The following is a 14,486-nucleotide window of genomic DNA, read 5'->3' as shown; positions in this document are numbered from 1 at the left end:
TTCCGTTATTAAAAAGCTGGTTTCTGTTATCCCGCCAGGCTTGCGGCACGTTCGCGTAGTTTTGGAAAGAATAACACGCCCAAGGGTGATACTCTTCTCCTTCCACGAGGACAGGCTCACGATAGATCCTATACATACACGCCTGCGATGCATTAATTAACTTGGTGTTCAATGCGAATGCGCATTCAACTCGTATGAGTGAATCAGCGTATTGTCGATCCATATTGATAGGAGCCTCCGTGCTCCGTACTGTCTTCGCGATGTTAGCGAGTGAGCCGGCGAGTGATCGATGCGGACCTAAGTCCAACTCTACGTTCGTCTTTCTCAACAGCGTGGAGACATGCTCCATTATTTTGTCGTTGTAGAGAAACGTGTCAACGTCTCTCGAGAATGTTGTTTCCGACACCCCCAACGAACGCAACATTTCAATTTGTTTGCGTTTTAAATTTTGAAGGGGTAACCATCCTAGTAAATTAACCGTCGGATGATTTGTGTCTGATTCTAACGACTCGCTGTCTTCGAATTCCGAAGCTAGATCGTCACTGCCTAGTTCAGGGACTTGGGATGAAGTGTGCTCTGTAGATGTATGCACTGATAAGTATGTTCCCCTATCCTTCATTCCGCCGTCGTCCTTTAGCTCTGATTGTGTGCTCTTTCGAATGTCCCGGGTTCTCAGGGCCATGACATCAGTCCCGATCAGGCGCGGATCGTGTGCTTTACGCATCGCGTCCTTACCTTTGCAGGCTGAGCCGGTTGAGTCCGTTCCTTCGTTGAGCCGTCTTTCCGTGTTGTCATCAGTTTCGTCTTTGTAACGCAGGTCGTCGCTAAGATCCCAATCTCTTGGGGCTGAGTCATCATCTCCACTTCTAACTAATTGTTGTAAAGTTTGAGCAATGATCGCCGGGGCTGGGTAATATTCATAGCAATTGTGCGTTGCTGCACCAATCCTGCCATAACTGCCGTCCGTCGAAGGGTATATGTCAGAACCAAGGTGGAAATAACTTCCATTTGGATCTTGTACATCACCTATGCCTCTCAGGTACGCGGAAATAGCTGTCGGTACTGGAAACTGCTTGTTAGCGAAGATTTGCTCTAGCCGTCTGGAATCCGAGGTTACAATGCCTTTGTGTTTGTTTATACACACGATGCGAATCCAGAAATGTTGGATTATATAATATAACCACATCGCTTCAGGCAGTTATTTCCGCACCATCTCGTTTGCGTCGCACATCTTTTCATAGATGTTGCGCGCGAGAAGGATTAATCCATGGGCCGAGAAGCTAAATCGTTCGTAACGTGGGGCCGGTGTTATGCGTAACTCCAAGAAGTCCGTGGTCGCATCAGCGATCAGCGGATCGTCTCGGGGCTTGCTGGCCTCCCTTGATGTTAACTGGGTAGAAAGTTTTCGGTTTTGACCGTTTGAGCTGTTTGGCTTCATGATTTAAACTATACAGTTAAAATTCCAATAATTTGGAATTTGGTTGGGTGTTTTACAAATAAAAGAAAATTGATTCAGAAAACACAGAACAATTTATTAAATCAATACTTGGTATTCCCCCCCCCCCCCAGCCCTAATCACCGCTCGAAGTCGATTCTTCATTGATCTGATCAACTTTTTGACGTCCTCTTGAGGTATGTTATCCCACTCTTCCAACAATGCTGTCTTCAATTCTTCTACCGTCGAAGGGGCTTGATTTCTGGCTCGTACTCTTCGTTTTAGCTGGTCCCATAAATGCTCGATCGGATTCAAGTCTGGACTGAGCGCAGGCCAGTCCATTGTACGCATCTCGACTTCATCCAAAAACTGCTGGGTAGCGCGCTGTATGACAACGAGCATTGTTGTGCATTAAGTCCTCGCCAACAAATCCTTCGTAGGGAACAACGTGTCTCAGGAGAATATCGGTGATGTACCGATCAGCTGTAAGCCCGCCTCCTCGGCCTCCACCAGGCACGAAAACGAGCTCCGTCTTTCCCGCTAAAGAGATGCCGGCCCACATCATACAGGAACCACCGCCATATGCTACTGTTTCAGCGAAACAGCATTGGGCAAATCGTTCGCCCGGACGCCTGTAGACTCGGCCTCTTCTGTCGTTGCCATGCAGACACATTCTGCACTCGTCAGTAAAGAGAACCGACTGCCATTGGGCAATGGTCCAATTGATATGCTCTCGAGCAAACTGAAAACGCGCTTGTCAACTCAGTGAAAGAGGACTCCGCTACAGACCTCAGCATGCAATATCAATTGTATATGCCTGTTGCATATTGCATAATATGTGCATTACTGAACAAGTTATTCATAATGACAACACCGATGTCCAGAATCAAGATGATGTAGTTCCAGATAATCCTTCAATCGTTCAACATTCAGAAGGAAGAGAAACAAGAAGATGGATTATTTCAATATACTTCAATAATCGAGCGATTGTATTTTTTGGAAATGTTACATTTTGAGTGTGTGTTAATAAATGCCTCTTGTTGTAAATAAGTCCACTTATTCAAGTGTTTGAGAAGATATATGAGATTAAGATAAGAGATGAGATTCATAACAAATACCTTGTGAGCTTATATATTTAGTCGAGTTAGTGAAAATAAGATGGTGTGTGGGAATAAAGGCATAAAATAGTAACTCATTTTTCCTTCTCTTGATCTTTCAAGATATAGAAAAATTGTTATCAGTAAAAGAATGAAGTCATTATTTGAATTTATTTTCCAAAAAATTGACTAGTTTTTCATGGCTATCAGCCAATCTTCCAGTTGTTTCAGACAACCTAGCAATGTTGTCTGAAATGCCTCTCAATACCTCCAACGTTTGTTGGTGCATCAACTGCATCGAATACAAGGTGGAATTCCTACTTCCACCATTTCCTGAATTGTCCACTCTACTCTTTTTCCTGGGGGTTTCGGAAACCTCAGTTTCCCCAATCAGTGGGGTTAATGGAGGTGGGAGTAGAGATGGAGAAACTTTTATCTTTATTCCAGATGCCTCTGGCATACTATTCCCCATAGGTATTCTAGGAAGTTGCTCCTCCGGCATACTTACTTCAACAGGAATTATGGGATGGTCCTCCGGTATGGTATTTCCATAATAAAAATAATATCAAATGGTTGTACTACTAATTACTTTTGTGAAAGACAATTTTACAACAGAAACAAGAAAGGTTCAACCATGTTAAATACTTACAGTTCCCAGTTCCTTTTGGCTGTGTCCATACACAGATGCATTTCCAATCAACTGGAGAAGCCTCTTTTCATTTTCATTAAGTGGAGGCAAAGACGGACCGCCACCACCAGTTTGAGATCGCTCTCTATTTATGGCGGCTGCCTTTGCCCTCACTTTTGATTTCCAGTCTGCGATGGACTGCAATAACAAATAGTAATTTACATACTATGGTTCAAATAAATAACTAATGGATAGTACGATATGCATTATGTAGGTACCGTTACCTAGATCTTTAGTGATTAGGTTGAATACAGTTGATATATTTCATTATAAATCCACTCAAGTAGTAAAAGCCAATCTAGTTTAAAAGATTTACATACTTTTTGCCATTTCTCCATTGGTTTCTGCTGATATACCAGAACTGAAGACCTGCTATATCCACACCATAGGTTAACTTTGAGTGAAAAAGGTCCATATTACATGTGTATCAAAGTTTTTAATAAATTACCTAACCATATCAAATCCTGTAAAAGTCTTTCTAGATTTAGAAAGGATGTAAAAGAAATGTTGATTATGCTAGAACCTTATAGCTTGGGGGATTACTTAAATGGGGGAATTTAAATTGGTTTTTTGTTGACGTCATTTCATTTCTTATGTAGTTTATGTAAAATTTGAAATAAAGAAGATTATCTATCTATCTATCTATCTATCTATTTAAAATGGTGCTTGCTTCTTTCCACAACTCATCATATTTTTTTTTCCATTTACAGCTTCGAATTTCTTCGTCAATATTTCTGGAATCCAGAAATACCGTCCACTGCTGCTGGTTTGTTTTTACGCTTCGGTCCATGGTTTCTGAAACATTAAACAATTGGAGTATTTGTACAATATAGAGTTCTTTACATTACCTTCACGATTGGAAAGATTCTAAAGAAAGAAATATTAATGAAAATTCGTATCTAGATTGAACACAGTATTATTAACTTACCTTTTTCGAAAAGGATCATATTCGCAAGTTGCCTTTAGGATATCATTCAAGAGGCATAGATTAATATTCAAGAAATATTCTTCGCTTAGTTGGCAGTAGAAATATATGGATGAACTAAGTAACATAATTGTATACTTATAACAATTTTATTAAATTTGAATTTAATTCTAATAACAAACAGAGTGAGCGTTAATTTTTTTTTTACTTTGACAATTGACATATTACGAAATACATGTGAGCAAATCCAACCAATCATAACACGACGACGTGGCGTTTCTTCAAACCACACACTACTGTTTTGGAAGGCGGCACAGTCTCTAGCGAAGTGTGATCTGAGTAGGAAGCAAGTTGGTTGAAAACAGTTTTTTTGTAATTGTGATTATTGAATATGAAACATTCAATCGTTCAAATTGCCACATTATATTTACTATGGAAAAAGAGAAAAGAGAAGAAGAAAAAGAGGAGAATGTGGGTACATGCAATCGTAGAGGAGAGAAAATCGAAAGGACAATTCACAAATTTGTTTTTTGAATTAAGGAAGGATGAGGAAAAATTTTTCAATTATATGAGAATGTCAATTAGTTCGTTCGATGAATTGCTCAACACTATGAAAAATAACATAACTAAAACAAATACTCGTATGAGAACATGCATTTCCCCAGAAGAAAAATTAGTTATCACTCTCACGTATGTAGTTCTTGGGCTATATCTCTCTTTTTCTCGAAATATTGTTGTGGAGAACACAGATTCTACATATGGCGAAAATTGATACTCTAATTGGGAAAGGTGAAGCGAATACTTTCTATCTTGATTTATGAATATTCATTTCAAATTCAAAGTTACAATGAGATCAATACAAAGTTTAAAAAAATAAAGGAAATTAACAAATCTCTTTTTGCTTGAGAAATGTAAATGTATAAAAAATTTCAAGGAGATTTGGAATGTAAACAAACATTTGAGTACATGGAAAAAAATTATAATAATAATAATAATAATTATAATAGTAATAAACTAAAAAATGCTGGATTGAGAATCATCATCTCCAGAGAAATGGCTGAGATAAGATTGAACTGAGTCCGCTGCCGAATCACTCGCTTCCGGATTCCTACTTTGTTCTCGCTGTTCTGCCAGAGATCGCTTGTTATTAATTCGTTGTAGATCCGCAGAATGAATAGGTTGTTGTTGATTGTGATTGTTTATTTGGTTTTGATGAGTATATGGAGTGTACCCTTGCTGCTGCTGAAACTGTTGTGAATTGTAACTTGGGTGTTGTTGGACTTGTGGAATGTAACATGGCTGTTGTTGAATATGATGCGGAATGTAACCTGGCTGTTGATGAGTTTGTTGTGCAGCAGATTCGTATTTACTCAGAACTTGCAGAATTTCTATTCTGCATTTAGTATTCGATAATTTTGGGAGAGAAGCAAGAGAAGGTACCAAAGATAGCAAAAACTGTCTGTTGTCGTCATTATCATGGTAATCAGAACTCATCCTTTCCTCATAGGTTTCCAACGAGCATAGCAGCTTTTCTTCTATGAGATTGGATCTTTTTTTTCTTATCAATCGTTTCGTAGAGGTGGGTGTTGCAGTTGACGGATTGGTGCGCTCTTCGACTACTGTACTACTTAAAGTATCACTGATTTCTTTTGGTGTAACTGTGTCTTTAAGAAACCTCAATTGCTTCGAGTATACATAAGGTGCTTTTTTTTGGCACCATCTCCAGACTTTCCTCGTTGATATACAAGATCTCTGCAGTATCTGTCTAGTATATTCTTCCATTTTTTTATGCAGCAACTCCCTTGTAGGAATCAATTATGAATTCATCAGATTGTTGATATGTGAAAAAAAGTACATTATTTTGTATTTTTGTTTTAGATATCTTGCTACCAGATGTTCCTTAACAGATAGTGTAGATACACTATAATTTCCGAGTGGGAAGATCTACTGCCAGCACTATTATTAAAGATGTCTGTAAAGCTATTTGGGTCTGTTTACTTGAAAAAACAATACCAAAACTATGTTCAGAGAAGTGGCAAGAAATCGCACAAGGATTTGAAAGAAATGCAAAATTCCCTAACTGCATCGGTGCCATTGATGGCAAGCACATAAGGCTTAAGCAACCACCGAATAGTGGTTCCATGTATTACAACTACAAAAACTATTTTTCAACCGTTTTGTTTGCCATGTGTGATTCAAATTATTGCTTTACCTATACAGGGTCTTTCACGAGGAACCTCACCCATATTTATACGGGAAACTACTGAACGTATTTTCATGAAATTCAGCACTTATAAGTATTTCACGATGCTGATGAAGTCTAAAATATTTTCAAGGCATGAGCACCTCCGGTTTTTCCGGAAATGACGTCAACTTCCGTTTTTCAAATTAGAACACCATTTTTTTATTGCAGAAATAGATTCCTTAGAAAATTTCATGTTATTTTGATGTAACATTTTTCAGTTTTGGTTGGAAAATTCTCTCTGAGCGGGAAAATTCGAAAAAAAAATCGAAAATAGAGCTCCGCTGAAACAAGAATAACTTCGAGGTTTTTGGATGGAAAATTTTCATTTTTGGGATTTTTCAAGATGTAAGATTGATGTATCCACTTTAAAAATCGAAATCGCGATTCATGATACAGGGGGTGAAAAAATCGCTTTCAAAGTTAGGGATGACAAAATCGTGAAAAATCAATTTTTTCAAATTAGAACCCCATTTTTTTATGGCAGATATTGAATCTACGTTAAAAAATAATGTGAGTGTATGCATCACACCCTTGCCCTAAAGTGGATATTTTCTGAGTTATTCACAAAAAACTGTTTATTGTCTTGAATTTTCAGCTATTTCTTTTCCCTTCACGCCAAAAAGATGAAATTTTCAGGAACTGTTACTTAAACCATGTTAAGATTTTACTACCCTAATATGCAAGAGAAAAAAGTTACAGGTTGTTCCTAAATAGATGGCGAATTTTGATTCGAATTTGTATCGGAAACCTCTTTATTTCAACTAATCGGCCATCGGTTTTCTCTCCAGTGATAAATAAATAATTCCTTATGAACCATATGCAAAAACTTACCATGTTTTACATTCTTTTTTTTTTAATGATAGATATCATTAATTACATCTGCCAAATTCCTCTTTATTCAGTAGCATTTGGTGATAATTCGTATTAAGTTATAAAATCGATCACTATGCCTAATTTTACCAATGAAGATTATTTAAATCTCATTCTACTTCATGGAGAATGTAATAAAGTTGTTTCAAACTTATCGTTTCGCTTGGACTTCGGGTTTTTCGTTCGGCTGTCCCGACAGTCGGGCGATTCGTCAGGAGCGTCGACTAGAGAGAGGTCGGAGGGGGGCTTCTCTCAATTTTTAACACCTTGCTTCAGAATACCATTTTCATGGCCTAAAATTGTTTCAAAAATTTCGACGAATCCTATTTCTATCTTCAGGTATCTGTGGCACTCTTTGTCAGTTAACCTTTCAAGGTTAAACATATTTGGAATGAAATTTTCGCATTACTGTGATTCAAAACGGAAGATATTCTTGACGAGTCGTTTATTGTGTACATACGTAGTAGTTATTCTGTAAGCTGTAAGCTAATTTTTAACGGATGGTAATACTCGCTCATGTTAAGGATATATTTTGGAATCATCGTCACTATCATAATCTTCATCATTGTCAGTGTCTGTCATCATAAAATCAAATTTATGCATTTATGCAACGTTGAAGCAACGACTGAGACTATTCTGCTAAGACTGTGATAGTGACAGAATGACAATCATGCATAAATATATCCTAACATATCTGGTTATTCTCTAAAAACTGGATAAACGTACATATGTAGGTGAATTTAGACCTTCGTGTATTAAAGACGCCTTAAATATCAATCTAAATTTCAACATAAATGATGTAGAAGTAGAATAACCACTGAGAAAAGATGAACGTGATAGATAATCGACTAGTCAGCTAAACTACTGTAAGATGTTCCTTCCCAATAGCACACTACAAATCAGCGTTGCTTACGGCCGTTTTCAATAAACTTATCTATCCATTGTTTCAGTTACTGAAGATAGACAAACCATCTGATTTCGTTTCTATGATCTATCTGTAGATATATTTTAGAATGGTTTCCAATCGTTAGTAAGTGAAACGATGGATACATAGGTTTATTGAAAACGGCTGTTAGTCCACGACGAACAAAGATAAGATATATTCTTGGAACATTGAAATGAACACGAAGAGAGAGAAGTGATATTTAGAATATCAAAGAATACAATCCATCATTACGTGAAATACATAATATAAGAATGTTTCAGAAATATGGATGTGCCGGAACTGTCGGAAGTCTGAAAATATTCATATATAAGTAGATCAATCTTCGAAAAGATGGATATCTATACCTCTGTTGGAGCCAATGAACCTTGTTGAAATCGACAAATTACCGATCGAATTTATGTGAATAAAAGGTATTTTCGGAACATTTTGATAAGGCACAGATGCCATTGATATAAACTAAAAACAAGTTTGAATAATTACCGACGACCACATAAGACGTACGGAATTTCGTGAGACATTATTGAAATTGAATAAAAACACAGTTTTCTGGATATAGAAAACCCCATCCATCCGTTATACGCTATTGGTCTCGGAAAATTCAAAATATTCCTGTGCTCCAAAAAATGATATTACAGGAATTTGAGGGGAGAGTCCATCTTCGTTATCTATGGTGATCTGATCGCTGACAAATATATGCAGCTTCACCGAAATCAAATTATTCCGAAAATTCAGCAATTGACAACGATAACTGAAAGTATAATTGGTAGGTATTTCAGTGTGGAGTTTTTATTTCTCCGTGAAAACCAGCTCGATTTATTTAGGGGACATTCGGCTACAACAGGATGGGTGTCCACATCATAAAGAACGAGAAGTGAGAAAATCTCCCAGACATTTCCAGATCGTTTGGCATCTACATATCTCTGAAAATCTGAAAATAAACTTTGAAAATTTTGCGACTGCCAGCCAACTTACGCCAAATACTGTACTGGCAGATAACCTATCAATATAAAAGATTTGGCTATTCTCTAGCAAAATGAGGTGGATTATTTGTGTTGTGTTTTTTTGACTTGAGTTGTTCTCATTCATTTTGCCGAATTTAGCCTTATGTTTCTTCAATTCCTAGAATATATCCTATTTTCAAAGTCGTTGTAACAAAGAGGAAACAGAGCAAGAACATCTCATAAACTGCGTCTGTTTCCTAACAAACACAGTTGCTCCAATATTTTGACATGAGAGAGAAAGACATGAGATTCTGGTAGGAGTCTTGTTGACGCTCCAGCTAGCTCAAAGTTAGTAACAGTAAGAGCAAAGATTAGAGAGAACTAGAGAGCGTTTCGCTCTTAGAACATAGATACATGGAATGGACATTCAGTGCTACGAATGAATTGTTTGTAGTACACACATTCGATGTTCCTTTGTCTAGCGCGACACTAAGGCAGTGGCGTTATATTGAAAAATTTACAAACTTCCTATCTATTCGTACTGAAAATTGATGTGTCAATGATGTCTGAGTCAACTATCTCAATAGGGAATACTACTTCTGACGAAAATGATGTATCTTTTATGAAATATCTTTGAAACGTAACATTTTGAAATAACCATTTCAACCGTTTCCCAGAAAAAATATTTTAAGCACCTAAAAATGAAAATGGGTATTTAAAGTTTAAAGCGTTTTATGAGAATTGCACAAGCTGGCAACATCGACTGATATATGCCTTGATAATAAAGGACAACAAATGCATTATCTTGATGAGATAGACAAAGATGGCTGTCTATGAAGTCTGCAACGAACGAGGAAGGTCGTAAAATTTTATGGGATTTTTATGGCCGGTTGCAGTTGAAGCTGGCCACTAAGTACGCGCCTGTAGATAACAGCTGTTATTTTATTAACAAGCTGATCGGACATTGTCCTTTTCATTGTCTTGTATACGCTGTTGCCGAATCGTAAACTCCGCACAAGGCGATTTAAATTTTAAAACCCCATATTTGAATGACGATTTTGAATAGTTTTCGCGGTGAATTTGAATAAATCATGAATGAAACCATAGACATAACCCCAAAGAGACGAAACATTCCCTTATAAACTGTTGTTTTGTTGTGACTCCCACATTAAAATTCCTTATAATGAGTGGAACAAAGACACAATATCGGAGCTCTTCGTTCAGACATCTTTACTGGCAACACTGTATCGAATCTTTCCTCTCGATGCCCATAGGCGTGCGAGTTGAAATTTCTACTTTACTAGTTTAGATGATGTAAATGATTAATGATAGTTGGGGAAAAATAGTATTGTGTGCCTGTCATATAATCTTTTCTCTTTTGAGCAGCCACTGCTTAAAAGCTCCCTAAAGATGGTATCTACCTAAAAAGCGGTGAATATCATGCCGACATAGCAAAACAACACCAACATTTTTTCTATTCCTTTCTTGCTCCCATATCATTATATGGGAGCTCAATTCCAGTGAAAAAATTAAATATTGTTCTTCAGGTGCCACCTTTAGACACCTGAATCAAAGCAGGCACTACTAAAAAAAAGACTATTTTTTGACCCCTTAAATTTTTTCGAAATTATCTATTTACGTCCTGCAATGTTTTTATTCTCAGATATTCAAGTGATTTCATTCGAATAACTCCTTTAATTGTATTGACATTGTGGAACCATAAAAAATTTACTTCTTAAACATTCAAAGTTTATTTACAAAAAACAAAATTTATTTTCAAAAATCAAAATTTATTCACAGAAAACAAAATTTATTCACAAAAAACAAAATTTATTTACAAAAACAGAATTTATTTACAAAAAACAAAATTTACTTACAAAAAACAAAATTTATTTACAAAAAACAAAATTTATTTAAAATCAAAAAAATTTATTTAAAATCAAAAAAATTTATTCATTCCCTACAACTTTCGTTAGTAGAGCTCTAGATCTATTTTTTCTAAGAGATTCTAAATGCTTGGCGGTTTCATGGTGAATCCTAAGTTTAAAATAATGTTTCAATATTAATTTTATGATTGCTATACAATGCCCTTGTAGTGGATCATCATCATACAGATGATCTCCAAAGGCTTCAAACAAAGATTATAGAGTAGGAAGATGGGAAACGACCCTACTAATCTAGTACTAAAAACCGACTACACTTTGGGCCTGTGTTTCACATACTGAGAAATTAGATGGCGCTGAAATCGTAATGTCAAACAGTAAAATTACAGTTGTCTGCTTTGTAATTTAAGGGCGCGAAATTCGAATTTTATTCCTTGTATTGGATTCGAATATCGACTTAATCGAGACCAGAAAAAAACATCCTGAGCGACAAAACAGTACCAGGGCTTTGTTTCGTGATCAGGATGTTTTTTTATGTAAACATTGTTTTGAATCAATTAATATTAATGAAATACTCTGTTAGATTTGCTATATTTTTATTCGAAATTTATAAAAAAATATGACAGACTTGAAGATTTTATAGGGTATATTTAAAGGTGAGGTTTTTTTTGACATGTACAACTGGTGAGAATAATTGTGTCGAAATTCTCACTTTTGAAAACACCTGTATACAAATAATACAGCTTTGAATGAAGGATACAAAAGTACATATTGAATATTATATATCAAAGTTCTTATTTCCATGCAATAAATTTTTTTGAGGCAATAGAATTTGTTGAATTTGTACAATCTTTATCAGAAATCTAAATGAACAAATAATCGATATAGGTACCATATATTTTGCATTCCAAAGAGTTGATTGTTAATTTCAGTTTTCGGATCTTTCTATCACTTCTGGGGAAAGACTTGGAAGTATACAGATTGTGGGAACTTCTTTCAGGTACACTCGAAAGACTATCTGAAAAAGGGAAAGCTCTTGTAATCTGCTTTCATAATAAAACAATTAATTCAATATATTGCATAAATTTTCTCATATATAAGATGATAATTCATTCAATTATTTTTGTCACCGATATCTATGACTTACTATCAGTATTCGTCGTAACATTTTCAATCTGCTTGCTTTCCATTTAATGTGACCTCTCCATGAACGGAATGCTTCCTGCATGTAAAAAAGATATGCATTCAATATATGATAAATGAGTAATGAATTCAGTTATGCAATGCAGATATCTAGGAAGACTTACCCAGTATTCGATGTATCAGTTTCAAACTGCTCGCCCTCCATCGCATGTGGTTCCTTTGGTGGCCCTTTCATGCATGGGATGCTTCCTGCATACAGCAACTTGCGTGGATGAAAAGATTCAAATTGAATTCAAGTAAAATGCAAAGATTTTAGATTATAGAACCTAACTCTATAATCTTCGGTAGAATGTTCACTGCACATGGTGTAGCTTTTACTCAAGTCAATCTTGACGCCCGGAAAATTCTATCCACTTCAGAACACTGAAAATAAAAATCAATAAACATCCGAGTCACATGGTACGAGTTTCAATACTTACGATTCCATTTTCTTTGGTAAATTCAAAAAACTTATATTCGGAGAATCCCAAACGGCAGTTTCAACAGTTCTTCACCATACAATATTTTCCATACGACATTTTGAGCAAAATCTTTGATTTTGAAGTTTTCACTATATACACGAATAACATCGAAATAAGGTGATTAGAACGAGCGAGTTGAACGAGCGGTACGAAAATCAAAATGTAAACAAAACGGCCATGTTGAAATATCTCCATGAAATGCCAAATGGCCCTTGAATAAATATTTTAACCAGTCTTAGTATTTTAATACACAACGGAACCACCAGGCGGCGCTCACGCAAGTGTAGTTGCTTCGTTTCCCATCTTCCTTCTCTATAATCTTTGGCTTCAAATACTGAAACATTCAAATTCTGGACCGTGTTTGTGATTAAAATGTCCATAAGATTCTTCACTCTTGAATCCAAGACTCCGGAGGTGGTCCTGTTATAAAAGCGAAAATATTTTTCGGCTGCCTTGCAAACACTCGTTACCATTTCACTTGCTTTATGTAAATTTCCGTAAGTCTTTCTTCTTTGAAGGTCAGAAAGGGCTGCGCTGCCTTCCAATACAGAAGCACATTTTATGCATGTAATGCATTTGAGCACACCCCTTACCACAAATCCAGAAATGTATCCCACAATATCTTCTACATACATTGTGAGATTCCATGCTGTACAATAATAATCATAATTTTCTACATCCTTTTTAGTCCTCTCCATGAAATTTAGAAAATCTTCTTCAAAATTTCTCCCAGAGTCATTTGTTGTTATCCTTGAACCTGAGCCGCAAGTTAAAATTGTGATCATTTCTAGATTCACAGCGTTGCCACTGTCTGAAGCGACAATTTCACTGTGAACTAGAAGCCTTTTGTATGAGGCTTCGAATTGCCTTGCTGTGGGATTGTTATTATACCCTCCCTTGCTTCTGATAGCACCAAAAAATAACTCAAGGCGATCTTGAGACAATTTATAAGTTAAAATGTATTTCAAATATCTTTTTTCGACAACATATTCGAAATACATTTGTTTTAAACTCTCCATACATATTAATAGTCCCAAAAACCCGGTTTTTCTTTGGCTCTGCAGTATGGAAGTGTTATTTAATTTCAAACCAAAAAGGAAAATTTTCATTTTTTCAATGAATTCTAGGAAGAAATTTGCTGTTTCTGCAGAAAATGCTTTCTTGAAACAATATTTGGCAAATTTATTCCTAGAATTCAGCATATCGAACATATTATTGAAATTCAGAATGAATACAAAAATCCTAAGATTTAGCTACTTTCACCTACTTGTTTACTGACAACGTGTTGCTTCTTAATCTAACGAACAGAGAAAGAGCATAAGCACGTTCTCCATTTCTTTTCAACTCATAAGGAGAAGAAATTTGCAGTGTTGCCATAAGTTTGGCTCAAATTTCTTTAACACCATGGCCTCTAGCGTATAATGTATGATCACATTATATAACAAATTTTGCTACATATTTATTGATGGAATATTTAAAGATACTATCATTATTTCAAAGTGCAATAATATAATTGAAAGAAGAATGAAAGAAATTAGTCTCTTTAAATAATTCACTGTCGGGTATATGGGAGAGAATCTCACAAACTGTTAAGTTCGGCAACATAGGAATATAAGAACCAGTGACAGTGAAACCGTATTCGTTCCAGTCGGACAGCTAAGTTTTCAGAGGCGACACTTTTGAATGTAAATAAACGGGTCTCTTGGGTTTAGTCTATGAATGAAACTCATAATAATTATTCAGTTTAAACTTGCATATGCAGTGATAACCCAAATCGAGGAAAATTCCCTAT

The 14,486-nt window shown here is 36.0% G+C and overlaps 2 protein-coding genes across 3 annotated transcripts in view; both read left to right on the top strand.

The window, feature by feature from the left end:
- Nucleotides 1–14,486, top strand: part of LOC123308102 — a 131,906-nt gene that overhangs the window by 22,115 nt on the left and 95,305 nt on the right. The window lies entirely within an intron of this gene.
- LOC123306314 lies at nt 4,014–6,072 on the top strand. Its single transcript, XM_044888274.1, has 2 exons — nt 4,014–4,835; nt 6,024–6,072. The coding sequence occupies exons 1-2, from the start codon at nt 4,537–4,539 to the stop codon at nt 6,070–6,072; spliced, it is 348 nt and encodes a 115-aa protein (XP_044744209.1). The 5' UTR covers nt 4,014–4,536.

This window comes from Coccinella septempunctata, chromosome 2, assembly GCF_907165205.1.
Source record: "Coccinella septempunctata chromosome 2, icCocSept1.1, whole genome shotgun sequence".
Classification (NCBI taxonomy): Eukaryota; Metazoa; Arthropoda; class Insecta; order Coleoptera; family Coccinellidae; genus Coccinella; species Coccinella septempunctata.
Note: the sequence above shows the minus strand (reverse complement) of the source record. Positions and strands in the feature narration are given on the sequence as shown.